This window comes from Tachyglossus aculeatus, chromosome 5 (genome assembly GCF_015852505.1).
Source record: "Tachyglossus aculeatus isolate mTacAcu1 chromosome 5, mTacAcu1.pri, whole genome shotgun sequence".
NCBI lineage: Eukaryota > Metazoa > Chordata > Mammalia > Monotremata > Tachyglossidae > Tachyglossus > Tachyglossus aculeatus.
Window position 1 is genome coordinate 75,109,285 of NC_052070.1, and position 24,935 is coordinate 75,134,219.

A 24,935-nucleotide genomic window follows, 5' to 3' on the forward strand; every position below is an offset into this window, starting at 1 on the left:
CAAGCTGAGCAAGTGATTTTTTGTTGAGATTTAATTTCTGTCAGGAATTTTAAATTTAAGGTTCTCACATAAGGCAGTAATATTTACTGAATACTTCCTATGTGCAGAGCACTGTACAAAGTGCTTAGGAGAGTAAAACAGAGTTAGGAGACATGCTCCCTGCCCTTAACGAGCTTACAATCTAGAGAGGGAGACAGCTATTAATATAAATAAACAATTTATAATATATAATTTAAAGATATGTACATAAATACTGTGGGATTGAGGGTGGTGTGAATATCAAATGCCCAGAGGTCACAGATCCAAGTGCATAGAAGACAGAGATGTTAGAAGGAACCAGGGGAAAGAGGACTTCATTGGGGAAGGCCTTTTGAGGATATGTGACCTTAGTAATGCTTTGAAGATAGGGAGAGTGTTAATCTGGCATATATGGAGGGGGAGGGACTTCCAGGGTAAAGGGAGGACATGGGGGAAGGGGTCGGCTGCGAGTTACACAAGATTGAGGCTCAATGAGTAAGCTGGTGCTAGAAGAGCTAAGTGTGCATTCTGAGCTGTAGTAGGAGATCAGTGAGGTGAGGTAAGAGTGGCAAATTGATTGAGCTCTTTGAAGCCGTTGGTAAGCAGTTTCTGTTTGATGCAGAGATGGATGGACAGCCATTGGAGGTTCATGAGGAGTGAATGTTTTCATTGAAAAATGATCCTTGCATCAGAGTGAAGTATGGACTGGAGTGGGGAGAGACAGGAAACGGAGGTCAGCAAAGAGGCAGATACAGTATTCAAAGCGGAATAGGATACGTGCTTGGCTTCGTGTGGTAGCAGTTTGGATGGAGAGGAAAGAGTTGATTTTAGCACTGTCTTGAAGGTAAAATCGACAGGATTCGGTGATGCATTGATTGTGGGTGAAATGAGAGATGAGTTGAGGACATCACCAAGGTTACAGGCTTGTGAGATACGAAGGAGAGTGGTATTGTCTGCAGTGATAGGGAAGGCACAGGGAGGATAGAGTTTGGGTGGGGAGTTGTTTCTTATGCATGTTTAGTTTGAGGTGTAGGTGGGACATCCAAGTAGAGGTGTCCTGATAGCAGGAGGAAATGTGAGACTGCAGAAAAGGAGAGAGATCTGGGCTGGAGATAGAGATTTTGGGAATCATCTGCATAGAGATGGCAGCTGATCATATGAATTTAAATATATATATATATATAAAAGATATCTATCTAATTGTGGTGTTAAGCCGTTTAAATTTATCTTCCTTGTTCTCTTCACAAGGGGAGAAGTTTCTCTGGGTATCTTTCAGATGTATGTAGAAGCAGCATGGCTTAGTGGATAGAGCATGCTTCTGCAGGACCTGGGTTCAAATCTTGGCTCTGCCACTTCCCTGCTCTGTCACCCTGGGCAAGTCATTTAACTTCTCTGTAACCTTACTTACCTTATCTTTAAAATGGAAATAAAATAGCTGTTCATGCATTCATTCAATTGTATTTATAAAGTGCTTACTGTGTGCAGTGCACTGTACTAAGCGCTTGGGAGAATGCAGTACAAATCCACATCTCTGCCCCTGCTCTCTCTCCCTCCCTTCAGGCTCATGTCTCCTCCTGCCTTCAAGACATCTCCATCTGGATGTCTGCCCGCCATCTAAAACTCAATATGTCCAAGACTGAACTCATCTTCCCTCCCAAACCCTGCCTGCTCCCTGACTTTCCCGTCACTGTTGATGGCACTACCATCCTTCCCGTTTCACAAGCCCGCAACCTTGGTGTCATCCTTGACTCTGCTCTCTCGTTCAACCCTCACATCCAATCCATCACCAAAAACTGCCGGTCTCACCTCTGCAACATCACCAAGATCCGCCCTTTCCTTTCCATCCAAACCGCTACCTTGCTGGTTCAATCTCTTATCCTATCCCGACTGGATTACTGCATCAGCCTCCTCTCTGATCTCCCATCCTCCTGTCTCTCCCTACTTCAGTCTATACTTCACGCTGCCGCCCGGATCATCTTTGTGCAGAAACGCTCTGGGCATGTTACTCCCCTCCTCAGAAATCTCCGGTGACTACCAGTCAACCTACGCATCAGGCAAAAACTCCTCGCTCTCGGCTTCAAGGCTCTCCATCACCTCGCCCCCTCCTACCTCACCTCCCTTCTTCTGCAGCCCAACCCGCACCCTCTGCTCCTCTGCCACTAACCTCCTCACTGTGCCTCGTTCTCGCCTGTCCCACCATTGACCCCTATCCCACGTCCTCCCCCTGGCCTGGAATGCCCTCCCTTCGCACATCCGCCAAGCAAGCTCTCTTCCCCTCTTCAAAGCCCTACTGAGAGCTCACCTCCTCCAGGAGCCCCCTCCTTCCTCTCCCCCTCCCCATCCCTCCCACCCTCCCTCCTTCCTCTCCCCACAGCACCTGTATATATGTTTGTACAGATTTATTACTCTATTTTACTTGTACATATTTACTATTCTATTTATTTTATTTTGTTAATATGTTTTGTTGTCTTGTCTGTCTCCCCCTTCTAGACTGTGAGCCCGCTGTTGGGTAGGGACTTTCTCTATATGTTGCCAACTTGTACTCCCCAAGCACTTAGTACAGTGCTCTGCACACAGTAAGTGCTCAGTAAATATGATTGAATGAATGAGTGAATGCAACAGTAAACAGACACATTCCCTGCCCACAATGAGTTTATAGTCTAGAGGTTCTCACTCCCTCTTAGAATGTGAGCCCCATGTGGAACAAGGGACTGTGTCTGATCTGTTTATATTGTATCTACCTCAGTGCTTATTACTGCCTTGCACATTGTGTGTAAAAACACAAGTATTAGTGTCATTTCTGATCAGTTAAATTGCTTAGAGGATCACAGTATGCCTTTTATTTCCCTGTAACAGTTATGTTCTTGAAGCATTTTGTGTTATGGAAAAACTGAGATCCTTGGATTTAATTCAAACACCTGTGCACAACCATTTTTATCTTCACTGGATCTACTTCCCTGACTTGTGGATTGTGCTCTATCCAGACAGATGTGCATTATAAAAAGACTATTCTCTAAAGACATTTTGTAATGAAACGTGTTACAGGAGAATTAACTCTTTATATATGAGAGTGTGTTTGCGTATGTGTATGTGTGTGTTTGCCTGTGCATAACCAATCTTTTAGATATATAAATATAGGAGGTGAAGAAAAAGAAATGATTTGCTCCACTCAAACACTAAGGTGTGTACGTGTACTTTTTTTCTTTCCCCTGTCTCATTCCTCCCTTCCTCACTCTCACTCCTTTCTCTCTGTCTCTTCTGATATGTACTACCCATTACCACCTAACAAAGGTATTTTGGAAAGTATGTCCTTCCAATGCAAAATAGGATTATAACTCATCCAGCTTCACTCCAGTTAGAGATTCTTAAGAGACTGTTCCCTCCCCTCCAACTGCCCCACTACCCTCAGTTAGGAGGTTTAATAGTCATCTTTTCTGTTCTTCAAGTTTATCGGGAGAAAGTAATGCAATGAATGGTGGATCCAAATGTCAAGTAAAGTTTAAAGGTGGTGTTCACCTTTTCCAAGGTTCTTCCTACATCTTTGAGATGTTTGAGATTTGATGCAAATCAATTTAAAAACACTGGTGAACAGTGAGACTTTTCTTTATAATAATAATAATTGTATTTGTTAAGCACTTATCAAGTGCCAAACACTGTTCTAAGCACTGTGATAGATACAGGGTAATTAGGTTGTCCCACGTGGGGCTCACAATCTTAATCTCCATTTTACAGATGAGGTAACTGAGGCACAGAGAAGTTAAATGACTTGCCCAAGGTCACACAGCAGACAAGTGGCAGAGCCGGAATTAGAACCCCTGTCCTCTGACTCCCAAGCCGGTGCTCTTGCCACTAACGCATGAGTATATGGATGGGTTGCAAACCATATGTGACTTATAGTCACATATGAGACATATGGTTACTTTATCGCAGCAAGGGTGGGCTGTACTTGGGCTGTTGGTCCAGCTGTTTTGGTAGGAATGTTGTTCCTACCTACATGGGTCCAGGGAGGTGGGGGTGGGCGATGCTGAGCCCCAGCCTCCTCTTGTCCACCACTGCCATTCGCCACCCGCAACCCCTTGAATTCCTCCTTGGCTGCCTGGTTATGGAATTATTTTGCCTTGTGGCTCTTGGCCATGCTATGTTTTTAGTTGGGGCCTCTTCCGCTCATGAGTCATGGGCACTCCTCCACTAGTATGTTAACGTCCAATGTAATAGAAATTATCTTCTAATTGAATTTTCTTTTTTTTATATACTGATAGAATTTCAAAGCTAATGAAGGACATTTCTGAAAACATAGGGATATTAAGAAGCCTGTTGGATGATGCACGTAACTCTGAAATGAGGACTAACAATGATTTAAGCATGTCATCACTGGAAAATTCAACCGCAAGAGTCGAGGGGCAGAAAATATGTGAAGAATTGAAATTTTGTAAATTCACAGAGGAGTCAAAGGATGCTGCGGATGATGAATTAATTGGGCATAAAGGAGATTTGAATGAGGGTGCACTGACATGTAATGAAATTGGACCAAAAAATGGAATTGGAAGCAATCGATGGGAAGACAATATGGACAGAATTTGTCTAATGTCATTAGATATTACTGAATATGAGCTTGACATGTTGGAGCATCAGGCTAAAGAAGAAATTCTAAATGAAGCTGCTTCTGTGGCTGCTGAGGTATTTAACTGTCGTTACATGGACGTATTCATTCAACTTTATTGAGCGCTTACTGCATGCAATGCACTGTACTAAGTACTTGAAGTACAATTCAGCAATAAAAAGTGACAGTCCCTGCCTACAACGGGCTTAAAGTCTAGAAGATGGGCTTGAAATTATGGCACTTATACATCTGGGTCATTTAGCTACTGGGCAATTTGATTCCTGGTCATTTCACCCCAGATAAATAATTGAGAAAAAATTTTACTTCTATTTTAAAAAGTTACTGTGATTCAAAGTGAAAATTTCCAATGAGGTTTAAAGAAAATATACTGTATGGATCATCAGTCATCATCATCAATGGTATTTATTGAGTGCTAACTGTGTGCAGAGCACTGTACTAAGTGCTCACAAGAGTACAACACAGCAGGGTTAGTAGATGTGTTCCCTGCCCCACAACAAGCTTTCAGTCTTGAGGGGGAGACAGACTTTAACGTAAATAATTACTAACTTAGAATACATAGCCATTAATATGAGTAAGTAATTTGTAATATATAAACGATCTTGCATAATATATGGATACAGAGTTTAGCAGAAGGTTAGATACTTTTCCTTTGGCTTGTCGTCGTCTTGATGATTTTTAGGAGTTCAAAGATGAGGATGATGATCTCCTTCAAAAATTGGTGTCGTATTTTGAAATGTTGCATATCAAGCTAAACTCAACATCCATGTGGGATCTTTCTTTTAGACCCATCTAGCATTTCTTTGACTTGCCAGCTCCATCTGTTTTTTGTTTTTTGTTTTTTTTTGCTTGGAATTGACATTTGGGGTCATAAGAAGCTTCTGCCTTATTTTGGTGCCCCCACTTTACTCATGAATCAAAAGTTAGGTTAACAGCACCAACCACCATCTTTTATATGAATATTGTTCTGTTGGGGATTTGTGAAGAGTTGCCAGAGGCTGTATAATGGATATTAATGCTGGAATCAAAGATGGTGCTTTCAAATTTTGAAGTAAGAATTGATCATTTGTATCCAAAATGAGAACTGGAAAACCCCTAACAAATTATGCAGCTCATATTCTAGTGACTGACTCCATGACTTAAGTTTTGTTTTTTCTCTTTCTGGTGGTGAGAAATTTGATCTGTAGTTTTTCTTTTCTGATCTATAGATAGGCATATATCTCTACCTTTATGTAGAGAGAGAGATTATACATAGGTAGACATAAATCTGTATATTAGGAAGAAAAAGCTATATTTAGTAGTTCATATAATAGTTTAATATTATATATACATATATATTAAATTAAATGGTATTTGTTAAGTTTTGTCTATGTGCCAGGCACTATACTAAGTGCTGCAGTACATACAAGCTAATCAGGTTGGACACAGTTCCTGTCTTGCATGTGGTTCACAGTTTTAATCCCCATTTTATTGATGAGGTAACTGAAACACAGAGAAGTTAAGCAACTTGTCTAAGGTCACACAGCAGGCAAGTGGCAGAGCTGGGATTAGAAACCAGGTCCTCTAACTCCCAGACCTATGCTCTTTACATGGCCATGTAGTGTTCATGCTGCTTCCATGATTCCTAGCCATATCTTTAGTTGTGCTTCATATAAGATTCCACTGACAATCAAACACATACATATTCCTACTAGCAGATGAAATACTTCTCATTTAGTGTAATTTACACTCCTGCTTATTGCAAACTATCAAGTTTTTACCTAGCCGCAGTCATTTTCATCACATTTTAATGGTTTTCACTTAGAAAAAACAACATATGTGTAGTTGTTATGTAACTCTAGAGTACTGCATATCTTACACAGTGGCATAATAGTGACCATTCTTATAACCTTGGGCATTTCCAAACTTGGGTTACTTGAGAACAGAGATAGTGACTATCCACTCTGTTGCATTGTGCGCTCCCTAGTTTTTAGTGCAATGTTCCGTATATAGTAAGCGCTCAGTAAATTCCATTGATTTGATCTGGGTGGATACCATATAATACGTTACGCATATACATGCAGCATCACACACAGCAAGAAGACCTACAGTGTGAATTTTCCTTTATATGGGATTCTGCTCGAACACAACTTTTATGGTATAGGAAAACTGGGTGTTCTATACATACCTGTTTCATTCCAGCGCTTAGAACAGTGCTCCAGTGCTTAGAACAGTGTTTTGCACATAGTAAGTGCTTAATAAATGCCATCATTATTATTATTATTATTTCTTCCTCATTTCCTGTTCATGCTTTCCTTCAGGATCATGGGGAGTCCTTTGGCAAGTTGAATTTAAGTACCTCTTACTCTTTTTATGTATCTTTAGGCAGTATGCCTTTATTATGATGTTTGTGACCATTCTTCAGTGTTCTTCTACCTCAGACTGAAATATACTAAATAGTGTTAGGTTATGTTCTACGTTTTTTTCTTAGTATATATTCATTGCTTCAATTAGTGAAGCAATTTCTTAGTATGTAGATTCTCTTGAACTGGTCATAACCTCCAAATTTATTTAAGTTCCCTCTTTGATTTTTCCCCCATTCAATTATATGTTGTTATTTGGAAAACTCTGCCCAATTCTGAGTTGAATAACAGATTTGTGTTCAGGTTTTGAGAAAATACAATGAAAACACAATGATAGTGGTTTGAAAACTATTTTGGTGGGTATTTTTAAATTATTGAAACCATTGAAGAGTAAAGCTAAATTATAGAAATGAGAATGAGCTTGATGTTGGTTGTATTTCTTGTTGATCAGCATCTCTGATACTTTCAGAGTTGGAAAAGTGCCCATTAAATTATTCTAAATGCTTATTCATGGGATGAAAATAGAAAACTTTAAATCATTCCCTTTAAATCAAAAAACAAAAACCACAGCCAGAAACTGACTTTAAGGGTGAAGAGGGAATGATGTAAATTAAGCCACTTGCAAAATATTATGTATATTTTAAAAATATTTCTCCAGGACCTAGCTTCTTTGGATGATGAGCAAGATATTTCCTGTGCCATTAAAAGTGATGAGGAATTTGAAACCGAGATGCTTCAGGTAAGTAGCCTGAAGTTTCATACTGTGGAAACTTTTTGAGTTTCATATTGTGGAAAGGTAATAACAGTATTTATTAAAAACTTACTGTGTGCAGAGGTTTGAAGTATAACATTGGAGAGACCACAAGCTGGAAGAGAAATCACAGGTGGGAAGTAGACATGGTCCCTGTCGCTTGGGGTGCTCACAATCTAAGCGAATAAATGGGGAGAAAGGACTGGAGACAGGCACATCAGGAACAGTGAGACATTAAAACACAACACATAAAATAATAATAATAATGATGGTATTTGTTAAGCACTTACTATGTATCAAGCACTTTTCTGAGTGTTGGGGCAGATACAAGCTAATCAGGTTGCACACAGTCCCTGTCCCACTTAGGACTCAGAGTCCAAATCCCCGTTTTACAGATGAGGTAGCTGAAGCACATGGAAGCCAAGTGACTTGCCCACAGTCACAGAGCAGACAGTTGGCAGAGACTGGATTAGAACCCAGGTTCTTCTGCCTCCCATGCCATGTTCTGACAAAATCAGTAGGGTGCTGTAGGTAGAGGAGCAGAATTTTAGGGGTCCAGGGCACTACCGCAGCCACCAGTCTTCCTGGGGTTTTGTGGAGTCCTTGTGTTGTGATGCAGTTGGAGCAGCTTTTATCTCTGACCCAGAAGGTATAGAGCATGCTGGGAGCAGGGACCCTCCATGCCAAGAGGGAAGGGGCCTGTCACCACAAATATTCTCCTCAGTGATGATGGAGAAGTCCGAGAGCTTGGGGGAGCAGCTTTTATCCCCAGCCGAGGTTGCATAGAACCTACTGATAGCAGGAAACCTTTGGATGGGGAGGGGAGAAAGCAGTTAATGCAGTTGATATTCCCGGCCAGGGTGAATTTGATTGTATCCATGACCACAAGCCAGCACTCTGTTTGTTTAATATATAGTGACTGAAATCCTAATCAGTTAAATGATGTTGGATTATATGTGCAGGACTCCAGTACATTTCATTTACTTATTGAAATGACATATAATTTTAATGTTCCTAAGTGTGGTAGATCTTTGTAATACATTTTGTCTGTCATTTATTAACCTTTTTCTGAACTACGTTTTCACAGTTTTCTACTTTTCCTTTCTCTTGAAGACTACAAATCATTCTTGCTGTGCATACTTGTTTGCCTGTTTCCCGCTTTATTCTTGTCAGCTTTAGGAAATCACAGTCTTTTGGGGAAATAGAAATAGCTTCTTAGAAAAGTCAAAAATCAAAGATGATCTGAAAGGGAAAGCCTTTACCCTAAATCCCCAATACATGTCTTGTCAACTAATAAGAGTCAAAGATGGAATATAAGTTATTTCCAAGTGAATAACTTGGCTTATGAAGAAGAATCCTGACATTTTCCTTAGTAAATGCAATTTTCCAGCTTTCAGCATTTTATTTTTGTCATAATATATCGGTAGAGCAACGTGATCTGCATCCTTAGATAGATCCTGTCTCCCTCTCTTTTCTTACAAATTTTTCCAACTCTTCATTTAGGTTTCAAACTCATGTGTTGACCTGTTTTTTCTTATTGTCCCTCTTTTTGTACTGGTACTCTTATTTTGCTTGATCCCTTTTATTACTTTACCTTATTTACTCCTTACTGTCCTTTTCTTCTGCCTTTCAGCATTGCTTTTTTCCGTTTGTTTTGGTTGGAATCATCTGTTTCCCCACTGCCTTGTCTTCTTGGGACCTCTCTTTCTCTTCCTTATGTCCTTTTGCTATATTTTCTCCTTCCCTTTTAAGCTACTCTGTTCTTCCTTTTCTTCATTTTTTATGATATTTAAGCGCTTATTATGTGCCCAGCAACAGCAGCTGGGGTAGATACAAGCTAATCACTTGTCCCGCATGGGGCTCACAGTTTTAATCCCTATTTTACAGATGAGGTAATTGAGGCATAGAGAAGTTAAGTGATTTACCTAAGGTCACACAGCAGATAAGTGGCGGAGCCAGGAGTAGAACCCAGGTACTTCTGACTCCCAGGCCCATGCTGTATGTACTAGGCCACACTTTTCCTCTTCTCTCCTTTGCTCTCCTATTTGTCTCCTTTGTTGGGTGTCTCTAGTTCTGTCATATACCTTTCCCTCTCCCTTTCTCCCTTTCTCACACTCTGTGTCTCTCTTCCATCCTGCTTTTTCTTATGCTTTGTATTATTCACTGAAATCTTTGCTTTGATAGCAGAAAATAGGAATGTGGTGGCAGTGGTGGGGACCGTGTGGTTAGGAGGAAGAAGGAAGGCAGGCAGTATAGTTTGTTCCACCTCACCCAAGGATTTTGTCAGTTCTGTGAAGGAAGAGCATCTTTGAATGGCAGTCCTGCTATGTGGAGAACTCTAAGATCATTTAATTGAGTGGCACAGAACAATGTCTTGTGATGTTCTTTAACCTCTCTAGCCTCAGGGCTCGGGAGGAGGCAGGGTGGGAATTTTCAGTGACCTAGTTACCCAGCCTTTTCTCCAAGGTGCAGGTGCCTCCGACCCCCACTTTCACACCTCCCAAGGAGCTGGAACCCACCAATAAGATGCTCTCAGTGGAAACCACTCAGAAGATGTGGCCCCCTGAACTCCCTTAGAGGAATCCTTTCAACTGGTGGAATGTATTCAAAGAAGGTCTTCTGAGGATCAATCATTTCTTGGTCCTTTGTACCTTGGCAAAGCACAGATTTTTTGTGACCCCTTGGATTACATCAGTGGCCTTCTGGAAAAGAGGGGGAAGGCTGGGGGCCACCCTTTCCTGCCCAAACTCAGCCCGCTGCCTGACTTCTGTGGGAGGAAGAGTTGAGGTGGTTGGCTGGCCAGGACAGGGAAGATAAAGCCAGCTACTGACCTTCTTTAGGCCAAATTGGTCTCTACTTCAACAGGAATGGGGGGAGTTACTGGGGACATGTGCTACCTGAGTGAACTTTGCACCCAACCCTCCTATCATCATCAGTGATATTTATTGAGTGCTTACTAGCTCTTGGGAGAGAACAGTACAACAGAGTTGGTAGACACATTCCCTGCCCTCAATGAATGTACAGTCTAGACAGAGAGATAGCCAAGCTGCCTGGGAACCATATCTAAGCCAGTCAGAATATTCAGAAATGATGACCCAAGCAACAACTCTGTGTCTCAGTTACCTCATCTTTACAATGGGTATGAAGACTGTGAGCCCCACGTGGGACAACCTGATTACCTTGTATCTACCCCAGCGCTTAGAACAGTGTTTGGCACATAGTAAGCACTTAACAAATACCAATATTATTATTATTATGTGTGTGACAGCAAGTATATAAAATATATATATGTGTATATATGTATATATATATATAAATATTCATATCTGTGTTTACTGAGCATCTTTTCTCTTCGATATGCTTGTAGAGTGATCATTTCTACTAAAATAGAATTTTTCAGAACTCAGAAATTGCTTGACAGTCCCTTTCTACTTGAACTGCTGCTATAATGTTAAAAGAGCATAATGAAGCAGCTTGGCCTAGTGGAAAGATCACTGGCTTGGGACTCAGAGGACCTAGGTTCTAATCCTGGTTTTGCCAGTTGCTTGCTGTGCGACCTTGGGCAAGTCACTTAACTTCTCTGTGCCTCAGTTCTGTTCTTCCTCCTTCTTAGACTCTGAGCCCCATGCGAGACAGGGACTGTGTCCAACCTAATTAACTTGCATCTACCCCAGCATTTAGAACAGCGTTTGACCCCCTTCTAGACTGTGAGCCTGTGGCGGGCAGGGATTGTCTTTCTTTGTTGCTGAATTGTACTGTCCAAGTGCTTAGTACAGTGCTCTGCACGTAGTAAGTGCTCAGTAAATATGAATGAATGAATAAATGACACTAAGTGCTTACTAAATGCTATATTAAAAATAAAAAAATGAAGTGTTAGAATGTTATGAGGGCTTACCCTGTGTAGAACCTTTCCTCTATAGCAGTTGTAGGGTGTTGGTTAGCCCCCATATGCCCACTGTAAGCTTCCCAAAAGACATCCAATTAATTGTTTTATAGGTTTGAAGACTTCCTTCTCAAAAATCTATTTTTGAGGTAATATTGGTACTAATCCCTTCTCTTCTCCCTCTTCAACACCTTTGGCAGTCAGGGATCACCCAGCAGTGTTTCCTGGGGATAGTGGGAACTGAAATCTGACAGCTATTTATTTCTTCACACCTCTCAGTGAAGCAAATCATCATGAAAACTAAGTTTTAAAATATTCAAATGTGTGGTGCACTGTTCTAAGTCCTTGGGGTAGGTAACAGGTTAATCAGGTTGGACACAGTCTCTGTTCCACAAGGGGCTTATAGTCTAAGTAGTAGGGAGGAGTTAATCCCCATTGTACAGCTGAGGAAAAAGGCTCAGAAAAGTTAAGTGATTTATTCAAGGTTACACAGCTGGTAACTGGAAGAGCTAGGATTAGAACTCAGGTCCTCTGACTCCCAGGCCCATGCTTTCTCCACTAGGTCTCACTGCTCCTTGTCATAGTCAGCAATCAGGCACTCCTCCAATGGGCTTCCAGTAAAGATTAGCTTTAAAAAATTGATATATTCCATACCAGAACAAAGTTTTGCCTAGTTTGTGAATGATTAACTCATTATGAATCAGGGGCCTGGAATGCCCTCCCTCTGCCCATCCGCCAAGCTAGCTCTCTTCCTCCCTTCAAGGCCCTGCTGAGAGCTCACCTCCTCCAGGAGGCCTTCCCAGACTGAGCCCCTTCTTTCCTCTCCCCCTCGTCCCCCTCTCCATCCCCCCGTCTTACCTCCTTCCCTTCCCCACAGCACCTGTATATATGTATATATGGTTGTACATATTTATTACTCTATTTATTTATTTATGTATTTATTTTACTTGTACATTTCTATCCTACTTATTTTATTTTGTTGGTATGTTTGGTTCTGTTCTCTGTCTCCCCCTTTTAGACTGTGAGCCCACTGTTGGGTAGGGACTGTCTCTATGTGATGCCAATTTGTACTTCCCAAGCGCTTAGTACAGTGCTCTGCACATAGTAAGCGCTCAATAAATACGATTGATTGATTGACTGATTGATTGATTAAAAAAATCAGTAAAAGAAAGCTCATCCCACAATGACAGACTTTATAGCAACTGTCATTAGGTGAAGTGTGATCTCTTGTGTTGGCCCTTTTAGAATGTTGGAAGGATTCCATCTTCCTGTCTCTTCTTTAAAATGGAATGCTATTTTTTTTGTGACATTTCTTGCACACTTGCCAGTTTCAAACAAAATTGAAAGCTTAGCAATTTTCTTTTTATGTTTTTTGAAAAATATGCCACAATATGGGTGGCTTTACTTTTTAAATTTCTTCTCAATTTTTAGGCTTTAGAAAAACTAGACAGTGGCAAGAGGAGGCAGATTGATTCTGAACCTTTGGAAACAAAAAGTAAGCTGAATATTTCCACTGAGGAAGATGATGAAGATTACAGTGTAGCTATTGAAGAGGAAGATCATTGGGGTAAATATCTTCAACCACTCACGTTCCTTCCCCTCTGCCTTCAAACATGCCCACGTCTCCCCCATCCTAAAAAAAAACCCCTCTTGAACCCACCTCCCCTTCTAGTTATCGCCCTATCTCCCTCCTACCATTCCTTTCCCAACTCCTTGAACGAGTATTCTACACCCACTGCCTTGAATTCCTCAACGCTAACTCTCTCCTTGACCCCCTCCAATCTGGCTTCCATCCCCTACACTCCACCAAAACTGCCCTCTCAAAGGTCACCAATGACCTCCTTCTTGCCAGATCCAACCACTCCTACTCTATCCTAATCCTCCTCGACCTCTCAGCTGCCTTCGACACCGTGGACCACCCCCTTCTCCTCAACATGCTATCCACCCTTGGCTTCACAGACTCTGTCCTCTCCTAGTTCTCCTCTTATCTCTCTGACCGTTCATTCTCAGTCCCCTTTGTGGGCTCCTCCTCCCCCTCCCGTCCCCTTACTGTAGGGGTTCCTCAAGGGTCAGTCTTGGTCCCCTTCTGTTCTCTATCTACACTCACTCCCTTGGTGAACTCATTCGCTCCCATGGCTTCAACAATCATCTCTACGCTGATGACACCCAAATCTACATCCCTGCCCCTGCTCTCTCTCCCTCCCTTCAGGCTCCTGCCTTCAGGACATCTCCATCTGGATGTCTGCCCGCCATCCAAAACTCAGTATGTCCAAGACTGAATTCCTTATCTTCCCCCCCCAAACTCTGTTCTCTCCCTGACTTTCCCGTCACTGTAGATGGCACTACCATCCTTCCTGTCTCACAAGCCCGCTACCTTGGTGTCATCCTCGACTCTGCTCTCTCGTTCACCCCTCACATCCAATCTGTCACCAAAACCTGCCGGTCTCACCTCCGCAACATCACCAAGATCTGCCCTTTCCTCTCCATCCAAACTGCTACCCTGCTGGCTCAATCTCTCATCCTATCCCGACTGGATTACTGCAACAGCCTTCTCTCTGATCTCCCATCCTCCTGTCTCTCTCCCCTTCAGTCTATACTTCACGCTGCTGCCTGGATCATTTTTGTGCAGAAATGCTCTGGGCATTTTACACCCCTCCTCAAAACTCTCTGGTGTCTGCCAGTCAACCTACGCATCAAGCAAAAACTCCTCACTCTTGGCTTCAAGGCTCTCCATCACCTCGCCCCCTCCTACCTCACCTCCCTTATCTCCTTCTACAGCCCAGCCCACACTCTCTGCTCCTCTGCCACTAACCTCCTCACTGTGCCTCGTTCTCACCTGTCCCGCCGTCAACCCCTGGCCCACGTCCTCCCCCTGGCCTGGAATACCCTTCCTCTGCACATCCGCCAAGCTATCTCTCTCCCTTCCTTCAAAGCCCTACTGAGAGCTCAAATCCTCCAGGAGGCCTTCCCAGACTGAGCCCCCTTTTTTCTCTCCTCCTCCCCATCCCTCCTCACCCTACCTCCTTCCCCTCCCCACAGCACCTGCATATATGTTTGTACAGATTTATTACTCTATTTATTTTATTTGTACATATTTACTATTCTGTTTGTTTTGTTAATAATGTGCATCTAGCTTTTTTTTTATTTATTCTGATGACCTGACACCTGCCCACGTTTTGTTTTGTTTTCTCTGTCCCCCTTCTAGACTGTGAGCCCACTGTTGGGTAGGGACCGTCTCTGTATGTTGCCAAGTTGTACTTCCCAAGTGCTTAGTACAGTGCTCTGCGCACAGTAAATGCTCAATAAATACAATTGAATGAATGAATGAATGAATGAATCTAAGTATAACTTAAATCACTTTCAAACTGTTATAGCCACACAGTAGCTGGACATTCAATAGAAACTTTTCAGCTTCTGGTGGTCCATGGCTCTGTGATGTATCTTTGGTAATCCAAACTGTTTGTCTTTTATTTGATGAAAGTATTTTTCAACTCCAGCCTGAATGTTCATGTGTTTCCTCTTAAGACCCGTTGTTACCAGAACCCAGTGCAAAACAGATCAGTTGCTTAAAGACATACTTTGGACATTCCCGTTTTAAACCGTGAGTATGATGATAAGGTGAAATGCCCAGTGTAGCTCTATCAAGGCAACCATAATGCTATGTATTCTCTAGGAACAAACTGCCGTGATTGTTTTCTGGAGCACCTTCGTTTGCTCACAAGTGACAAGGTGTTTCCTTTAGAAGACATTCCACCCGGATAGTTTGATTAGTAACTTAACTTCTAGTCAGTGCTGATGATCAGTCTTGCCATAGTCACTCTTTGTGTAGGTCTGTGGCATATTGATAATAACAAAATAATTGTGGTATTTGTTAAACACTATGTATCAAGCACTCTTCTAAACACTGGGGTAGATACGGTGCAGTCAGGTCAAAAGATGGCTCCACACAGTGCTAAGCGTTTAGTATAGTGCTGTGCACACAGTAAGTGCTCAGTAAATACGTTTGAATGAATGAATGTCCCATCTGGAGTTCACAGTCTAAGAGGAAGGGAGAACAGGTATTGAATCCCCATTTTTCTATGGTGGCATGTATACTAAAATATAGAACAATTCAGAGATTAGAATGGCCCCCTTTCAAGGATGACAAGCAAATTCCCGAAGCACTTCATATTTCCTCTGGAATATAAGATCATTGTGGGCAGGTTGTGTTTCCGTTTATTGTTATATTGTACTCTCCCAAGAGCTTAGTACAGTGCTCTGCACACAGGAAGCACTCAATAAGCATGATTGATTGATTGATACAGGTGAGGGAACCGAGGCACAGAAAATTTAAATGACTTGCCCAAAGTTCTCCCAACAGGCAGCTGTGGTAGAGGGATTAGAATCCAGGACTCCCAGGTCCATATTACAGCCACTCGGCTATGTGTACCTATAAACCTGGATAATTGCACCTGGAATTAATTACCTTCAGACCTTGGGACTTTTTCCCATTTCTTATTACTCAAAATTTGGTTTGTAGAAAATAAAAAAAAAGGAGTCCCAAAACACTTTATATGTTTGTAACTGAAATTCCCATCTAGTTTTGACTTCAAACTAAATTTTGTTCCGCTAAGTCTCTTCATTGAGGTTGCTTGTTTTTGCTAATGCATCCCTATTAAAATGAATACAGGGCAGTTGTCTGACAGTCTCATAAAATAATTAAAAAGTGTCTCAGAAACCTTAGCATATAATGCCTTGCTGTTTTCAGCATTTAGGACAAAATGAAGATCAGTTGTAAAATGTCCTGGGCATCTAATTTGTCAAATTTTTCTCCCTTCATATACGTCTTGGTGAAAGGAGCCATGTACATTCTAAGAAGACATGAACCTAATTTTATGTATATTGTGATGGGGCTGCTTAGCTGAATGGGAATGCTTATTTCTCAGTTTGGGGCTTTATCCAGGATCTACTAGGATGTTCTAAAAATGACAGGGAATTGGAGCAATAAAGGAAATAAAAAGTTAAATGGATTTCGTGCTATTCTCTGGAGTCCTGGGGTTTCTCCCTGGGATAGCTACGGCAGCTTTATTTTCTTCTTTTTTTTTTTCTTTTTCAAGGGTTCAGTGGAAAGTGATCCATTCTGTTTTACAAGAAAGGAGAGATAATCTTGTTGTTATGGCAACTGGTGAGTTAACCTTAAGCAAATATTCTCTTTAAAAAGGATAAATAGCAGGGTTTAAATACTTAATCTTTTATTGAAGTTGATAATGTAAAATATGGAACCATCTGTCTCGTCTCGTACATATTTACTGTTTTTTAGGAAGACAGTAATAGGTCTGAGAGATGGTTAAGGAGGAAATGAAATAAGTGTTTTTGGTGTCTTCATTAGTGCGTTGTTTTCATTTTAAGGATATGGAAAGAGTTTATGCTTCCAGTTTCCACCAGTTTATGTAGGCGGCCTTGGCATAGTCATCTCTCCTCTCATTTCTCTGATGGAAGATCAAGTTCTACAGCTGGAGTAAGTAATTCTTTCATGGTAGATTGCCACAAACTCCTCCGCTTTCCATTTTCGTTCATGAATGAAATGTCTGATACATCATTCTTAGGAATAATATCTTGTAACTTGTACAAACAGATTTTTATGAAAAATCTGGATCATTACATCTTTCTCCCATGCTCCTTGTTTGGTATAGATTAAATGCTCCAGGGACTTACTAAAAGAAAAAAAAAAATTACTTCTTAAATGGTAGACTATAGATCCAGCAAACTTTGAAGTTTTCTGAGAGAGAAAACTAAGCCAGCATATTGTTCTTTAAAGGGTATTTGGTTGAGAATTCAGCTAGTTATCAAGATAAAAAGAGTGTAAAAAAGCAGTCTATGAAATATTTTCCCCACCATTACCTTTCTGCCTTCAGTCAGTTGTACATCATTTTGATACACTTTTGTTTTAAGAATTTTGTTTGAGTGATTTGTGTCTAAAACGGTAGGGTGTCTTGCTTGGGGGGAAAGAAAGAAAAAAATAGAGAGAAATGCCCCTGGTTTTCATTGACATCTCATTCTCGAGATAATATTATTCCTTTTGCATTTTATTGTAATCGTAATTGTAATTAATAATTTTGGTACTGAGTAGCTGCATGGCATAGTGGATAGAGCATGGGCCCGGGAGCCAGAAGGTTCTGATTCTGACTCTGCCACTTTTCTGCTCTGTCACCTTGGGGAAGTCACTTCACTACTCTGGGACTCAGTTCCCTCACCTGCAAAATGGGGATTGAGACTGGCAGCCCTGTGTGAATCAGGGACTGTGTCCAACCTGATTTATTTGTATCAACCCTAGCACTTAATACAGTGCCTGCCACATAGTAAGGACTTACAAATATCACAGTTATTATTATTAAGCTCTAGAGAAGCAGTGTGGCCTAGCAAATAGAGCACAGGTCTGGTAGTAAGAAGGACCTGCTCTACAACTTGTCTGCTGTGTGACCTTGGGAAAAGAAGTTTAACTTGTGTTCCTCAGGTACTTCATCTGAAAAATGGAAATTAAGACTGTGAGCCCCATGTGGGACATGGACTGTGTGCAACTTGATTAGCTTGTATCTACCCCAGTGCTTAGTACAGTGCTTGCTAAACAAGTATCATGAAAAACAGGCAATTACTACATACAAAACACTGTACTAAGCAGTGGAGTAGGTAGAAGATAATCGGGTTGGACACAGTCCATGTCCCTCATCAGGCTCACAACTTGAGGGAGGGCAAACAGTCATATAATCCCCATTTTACAGGAGAGGAAACTGAGACCCACAAAAGTTGAAAGATCTCCCCAAGGTCACACAACATGCAAGTGACAGAGCAGATCTTCGAATACCAGTCCTTTGACTCCTACTCCTGCACTCTTTCTGCTAAGCCAAACTGTTTCCCAATTGTATTTATAATCACTGTTTCCCACATGTATTTATAATCAAGCGGTCACTGATTGAGGAATTCTCCCTATCTCTAATTTACTACAAGTTACATGTTGAGTGAAGCTTATATCAATTTTTTTTTGGAAACATTTAACTCCTTTTTTGGAGTGTGCCATTTTTAACATATGTACTTGTCTGAAACTTCCATCACTCTCACAGAATGTCCAACATTCCAGCTTGCTTTCTTGGATCAGCACAGAAAAAAAATGACCTAGAGGGAATCAAAGCGTAAGTTGTTCGTTTCCTCTCTATTGCTTCTATCTGAGAGAAGTTTGCAACATAGCATAACTGTTTAGATAACTGAGTCATAAAATGATCAGAAAATATTTACATAAACTAGATTTTGTGTTATCACACATCAGAGTTAAATCTCAAGTCTTTTTTGGTTTGTGTAAAATCTACAAATTTGAGTTTCCAAGGTACCAGATTAGTTCCCTTACTAATCTGTATATAGGACTTTATTTTTGTGCCATGCCTTTTGAGTGGAAATGCATCCCCTGTAATAAAATAGAGGAACCTCTTTGTATATTACCCATGTAAGGCATTGGTTGGGAAAACTAGCAGCATTGGGAATGAGAGTATAGCTAAAAGAAAGGCATGTGGAAGAAAAACTCAGGGTCACTGAGAGAATCAAGGAATTTAAGTTACTCTGAACTGCTTAAGAAAAGGGAAGTGTACTGTTTGTAATATTAAGTGTAATAATAATATTGATGGTATTTGTTAAGCACTTACTATGTGCAAAACACTGTTCTAAGCACTGGAGGGATACAGGGTGATCAGGTTGTCCCACATGGGGCTCACAGTCTTAATCCCCATTTTACAGGTGAGGTAACTGAGCCACAGAGAAGTTAAGTGACTTGCCCAAAGTCACACAGCCGATAAGCGGCGGAGCCGGGATTAGAACCCATGACCTCTGACTCTGAAGCCTATGCTCTTTCCACTGAGCCACGCAGCTTCTCATGCTGATTTACAGCTCTAGAGAGCAGATGTAAAACAGCAAGGGACTGGGCAGAATTTATTCAGACAAAGCATTCAAACTAGAAAATCCATGGCTAATCCGAGTGCCCCAGGGAATCAAGTCCTCCAAAGGAAGGTGTCCCTGGTGAATGCTTACTGATCATGCACTAAATGTTGATTTGTGTTCTTGAGATTGAGTTGCCAAAAACCCTCAAAATAACTAGCCTCCATACAGTAGGTCTAGGTGCAGATGAAGGCAGATAGTAATAATAATAATAGCATTTATTAAGTGCTTACTATGTGCAAAGCACTGTTCTAAGCACTGGGGAGGTTAACAAGGTGATCAGGTTGTCCCATGGGGGGCTCACAGTCTTCATCCCCATTTTACAGATGAGGTAACTGAGGCCCAGAGAAGTTAAGTGACTTGCCCAAAGTCACACAGCTGACAAGTGGTGGAGCTGGGATTTGAACCCATGACCTCTGACTCCAAAGCCCTGGCCCTTTCCACTGAGCCACACTGCTTCTCCAGATGAAACAATATGAGGGTGAAAACAAAACAAAACAAAAACCGGTCCGGCAGTGGATGAGAATATGGCTAAAGGTTTTAACTGAGAAAGGAATGAGCATCTCTGTGGGACTTTGAGCTGTCAGAAGAAACTTCAGTTTCCAGGAGCTGTATATTTGGCTTCACTGTAGAATCGAGCCATGCATAACGCCTGAAGCCCTTTTTTCTCAGGATGCACATGCCTCCCTTTCCCCAGACTCGCTTCTTTTGAACAGGTCAGACATATAATTCTTTACCCCCAAACAGGCTTACATAAGACATTGAATGTAATGGTCTTTATTCAGTGCCCATTGGGTATAATGCTCTTTAGTAAGTTCTTGGAGAGATACAGCAGAAAAGGATAAGTATGTTCCCTGACCATGGGTCTCTTACATTCTAATAGTGGAGATGAGCATATGAAACATTTATCAATCAATCAGTCAATCATATGCATTGAGTGCTTATTATGTGCAGAGCACTGTACTAAGCACTGAGTAGAGTACACTATGAGTTGGTAGACATGTGTGTTCCCTGCCTATAGTGAGTTTATTTATAAATGGAGGAATTTGGTTTAATAGATTGTACTCGTTATTTTTCCCCTCTCAATCAGTGGTGTTTATTTACTAAGCCTATTTACTATAGAGGGGTGTGGTGCCTTTGTGTGGGATTTGAGGTTTTAGTCAGGATACTGATCTCTTTTGAGGGTGTTTGCTGCTTCTCACCCTTTTAAAGTTGGCTGATAAGATCATAATGGGGCATTGTATTTACTTTTTATTCCCAATGTTGTCTCTTATGTTCTTAGAATGATTATTTTTATTAGGGGAAGAAGCTTTTTAAAATTTAAGTGAAAAATCAAGTTGCTTTGCTTATCAAACTGTACATCTTCAATTGATAAAGTGGAAGAACAGAGACAACTTCAGGTGTTTGTTTTTGTTTTTGTGGTATTTGTTAAATGCTTACTATGTACCAGGCACTGTATCTGTGCTGGGGTATATACAATCTAATCCAATTGGACACGGCCCATGTCTCTCATGGAGCTCATAGCTTTAATCCACATTTACAGACAAAGTAACTGAGGCATAGAGCGAGGCAGAGTGACTTGCCTAAGATCACACAGCAGACAAGCAGTGAAGCAGAGGGTAGTAACCAAGTCCTTCTGACTCCCAGGCCTGTGCTCTACTAGACTACATTGCTTCCGGAGTGCTAGAAATCAGGCCTTTGTTTCTATTTTGGCCATACCACTGATCTCACTATTTAATATTGATCTTGAGACCTAATTTCATTGCTCTAGAAAGCAAGAATTGTACATTCATAACAGTTTTTATACTCATCTCCCCTGTTAGAGTATTAGCTCCCTGTAGGCAAGAAGCATGTCTTATGATTCTTTATTACTTTCCCAAGTGCTCTGTAGAGTGTATTGCACTCTGTGGACACTCAAAGACTATAACTGCTATGAAGATTTATTGCTACCAAGGGATTTGAAAGCTCAGGTTGAATTGCAGAAATACAGTGACCTATGCCATTGGCAGATTGAAATGGTGTGTGTGTGTGTTTTTGGCACAGCTGTCAGTGAAATAAATTGTTTGCATGTTTCATTTCTAGCAATGTGACTTCTGTCTTCTCCTGTTTATTCCATAGGGGCAATTACAGAGTTGTATTCCTAACTCCAGAATTTTGTTCAAAGAACTTGCATCTGCTTCAGGAAATTGACAGTATTGTTGGTAAGCGAAGATTGATGAAATCTGTATTTTACCAAAAGTTGAATTACATCATGATCGTTCAAAACTTCCATCAAGAACAGTTCTAAGAGCTGGGGTAGATACAGGTTAATCAGGTTGGATACAGACCATGTCCCATTTGGGGCTCTCAGTCTAAGTAGGAGGGGGAATAGGATTTTAATTCCCATTTTACAGTAGAGGACACTGAGGCACAGAGAGGTTAAGCGACTTTCACACACAAGGTCATACAGCAGCAATTGGCAAAGTTGGGATTAGAACCCAGGGCCTCTGACTCCCAGACCCATGCTCTTTTCCCCTTTGATGAAAAGATTTTGTAGCTTAAGAATTTTTTTTTTCCAAGAAGATTGACTCTGTAATATTCTATTTAGGAAGTACCATTTTCAGAGGTATTCTGATAACTGAATGTAAACTTCCCTTCTAGACTGTAAGCTCTTTGTGGGAAGGGAATGTCTCTTCCAATTTTGCTATACTGTATTTTTCCCAAGTGCTTAGTGCAGTGTGCTGCACACAGTAATGCACAGTAAATATCACTGATTAATTAAATCCCTTGGGAAGCACATTATCAATATCCCTTTTCCATTTATTTTTGCAGCTGTTTGTTATCAATCAATCGTATTTATTGAGCGCTTACTGTGTGCAGAGCACTGTACTAAGCGCTTGGGAAGTACAAGCTGGCAACATATAGAGACAGTCCCTACCCAACAGTGGGCTTACAGTCTAGAAGGGGGAGACAGAGAACAAAACCAAACATACTAACAAAATAAAATAAATAGAATAGATAGGTACAAGTAAAATAAATAAATAAATAGAGGAATAAATATGTACAAACATACATATATACAGGTGCTGTGGGGAAGGGAAGGAGGTAAGATGCGGGGGGTGGAGAGGGGGACGAGGGGGAGAGGAAGGAAGGGGCTCAGTCTGGGAAGGCCTCCTGGAGGAGGTGAGCTCTCAGTAGGGCCTTGAAGGGAGGAAGAGAGCTAGCTTGGCGGATGGGCAGAGGGAGGGCATTCCAGGCCAGGGGGAGGACGTTACTAGACTAGCTCATTTAAGTGAGTGGGATTTTTGCTGTTTTGAGTAAACCATTAGTGTTCAACAATAAAGAAAAATGAATTGAAAATTGCTTTTGAAATATTATCCTTGGATTTGCCTGCAGGAAATGAGATTAATGCTATAGAAATGAATGCATTCAGAATTTTCTGTGGGCAGTATTCTGACATTTCACTGAAAGCATTTACAGTTTTTACAGTGCATGTTACATTATGTAAGTACCCTGTGGGAGCTCATAGCAGAAATAAAAAACATCCATATATGGGGAAGACTCAGGACATGTCTTCATGGAAATCTTGTCTTTGGGAGAAGAGTTTTCCAAAGGCAGCTTTTGCCCCAAATTTGCAAAGGGTTAGCCTCACAGTAAATACCTCCCAAAGATTAGCAGTAATTGAGCCATGTAGACAATACCAAGATTGTAAAGCCATGCATTTCAAGAACCCTGAAATCAGCATGACCTTAGGATTGTCAGAACATTGTAGGCATTTTTCACCTTTCCATCTCTGTGTCCTAGTCTGTTACTGGCCCCAGGACTGTCTCCAAAGCTCAAAGAACTGTTGGTGCTAGATGGAGGACTGAGAATGAAAAAGAGAAGACCTCTCCCTGCTCTACCACACAGCAATGTGGCTTAGTGGATAGATCACAGGCCTGTGAGTGAGAAGGTCCCAGGTTCTAATCTTAGCTCCAGCACTTGTCCACTGAGTGACTTGGGGCAAGTCACTTCACTTCTCTGGGCCTCAGTTTGCTCATCTGTAAAATGGGGATTAAAACTGTGAGCTCCATTTGGGTCAACCTGATTATCTTGTACCCCCCCAGTGCTTAGAACAGTGCTTGGTACATAGTAAGTGCTTAACAAATGCCATCATTATTATTATCATTATTATTAGCTCATATCTACCCAGTGCTTAGTACAGTGCCTGGCACAGTGTAAGTGCGTAACCAATACCATAAAATAAATAAATAAATGTAAAAAGGGAGAAGCAACATCATGGGGTCTCCTCAAACTTTAGAATGTTTGGAAGGGTGTGGTCACATTTGTGACTATTGTAACTGTTGGATGCTGAGGCAAGAGTAGTTGGAAACTGCTCTTTTAGCCACAGCCACTTTTGCTGTCTTTGGATTGTGAGATTTTTCGGAGGGCTTTGAACATAAGGAGAGCTGTCAGGTTAGGTATGGGGAGGAGAGTTCCATGCCCTGCAAGTAACATGAGAGAGGAAATTGAGGTGGGAGAGTAATAATAATAATTATGGTGTTTGTTAAGCACTTACTATATGTGAGGCACTGTACTAAGCACTAGGGAGGAAACAAGCAAACCGGCCTGGACACAGTCCCTGACCCACCTGGACCTCACAGTGTTGATCCCCATTTTATGGATGGAGTAAATGGGGCACAGAAAAGTGAAGTGACTTGCCCTAAATCACACAGCATGCAAGTGATGGAGCCAAGATTAGGGTAAAGAACACGGGGAGTTTATCTTGGAAGAATGAAGAGGGCAAACTTGAGATTGGTGGGTTGAGAGAACTATTACGTAAACAGAGGGGATTTGGTGGAGAGCTGTGGAGCTGGTTACATAAAAGCTTTTGCTTGGTCAAAGGGGGAATAGGAAGCCATTTATCCATTTTAACTGAGAAGCGGGGAGTCATGCTGAATGACAATTCAAGAGGATGATTCATGGAGTAGAGTGAAATATTGGGTGGAGGCTGGAGGAGGGAGACCATTTGAGGAGGTTAGACGAATAGCCTAGCTCCCTATGACAAGAACACGTTCCAAAGTAGTGGCAATTTGGGTGGAGGGGAAGGGGCTGATCAGGGAAATGTTGTGTAGGATGAACCAATAGGATTTAGCCGTAGATTGAATGGGAGAGGTGCAAGGCAGTAAGGAGTCAAAGACAGCAACAGGGTTGTGGCCTTGGACAACAGGATGGTAGTGTTATCAGTAGAGATGGGAAAGTTGGGATGAGGAGGGAAGCTGAGATCAGTTTTAGGCATGTTAAGTTTGGGATGCTGGCAGGATAACCAAGTTGAGGAATTTTGGAGGCAAGAGGGTCTGTAGGATTGTAGGTTAGATGAGAGGTTGGGGTTAGGCAGGCAGGTAG

General features: G+C 41.4%; 1 protein-coding gene across 4 annotated transcripts in view; it reads left to right on the forward strand.

The window, feature by feature from the left end:
- Positions 1-24,935, forward strand: part of WRN (WRN RecQ like helicase) — a 115,771-nt gene that overhangs the window by 32,788 nt on the left and 58,048 nt on the right. For all 4 annotated transcript variants that reach the window (XM_038746693.1, XM_038746692.1, XM_038746691.1 and 1 more), the window contains 8 exons: positions 4,278-4,695; positions 7,637-7,717; positions 13,044-13,179; positions 15,138-15,213; positions 16,709-16,776; positions 17,001-17,109; positions 18,710-18,778; positions 21,690-21,772. In XM_038746693.1, coding sequence (XP_038602621.1) covers positions 4,278-4,695; positions 7,637-7,717; positions 13,044-13,179; positions 15,138-15,213; positions 16,709-16,776; positions 17,001-17,109; positions 18,710-18,778; positions 21,690-21,772 — 1,040 coding nt within the window. The remainder of the gene's footprint in view (positions 1-4,277; positions 4,696-7,636; positions 7,718-13,043; positions 13,180-15,137; positions 15,214-16,708; positions 16,777-17,000; positions 17,110-18,709; positions 18,779-21,689; positions 21,773-24,935) is intronic.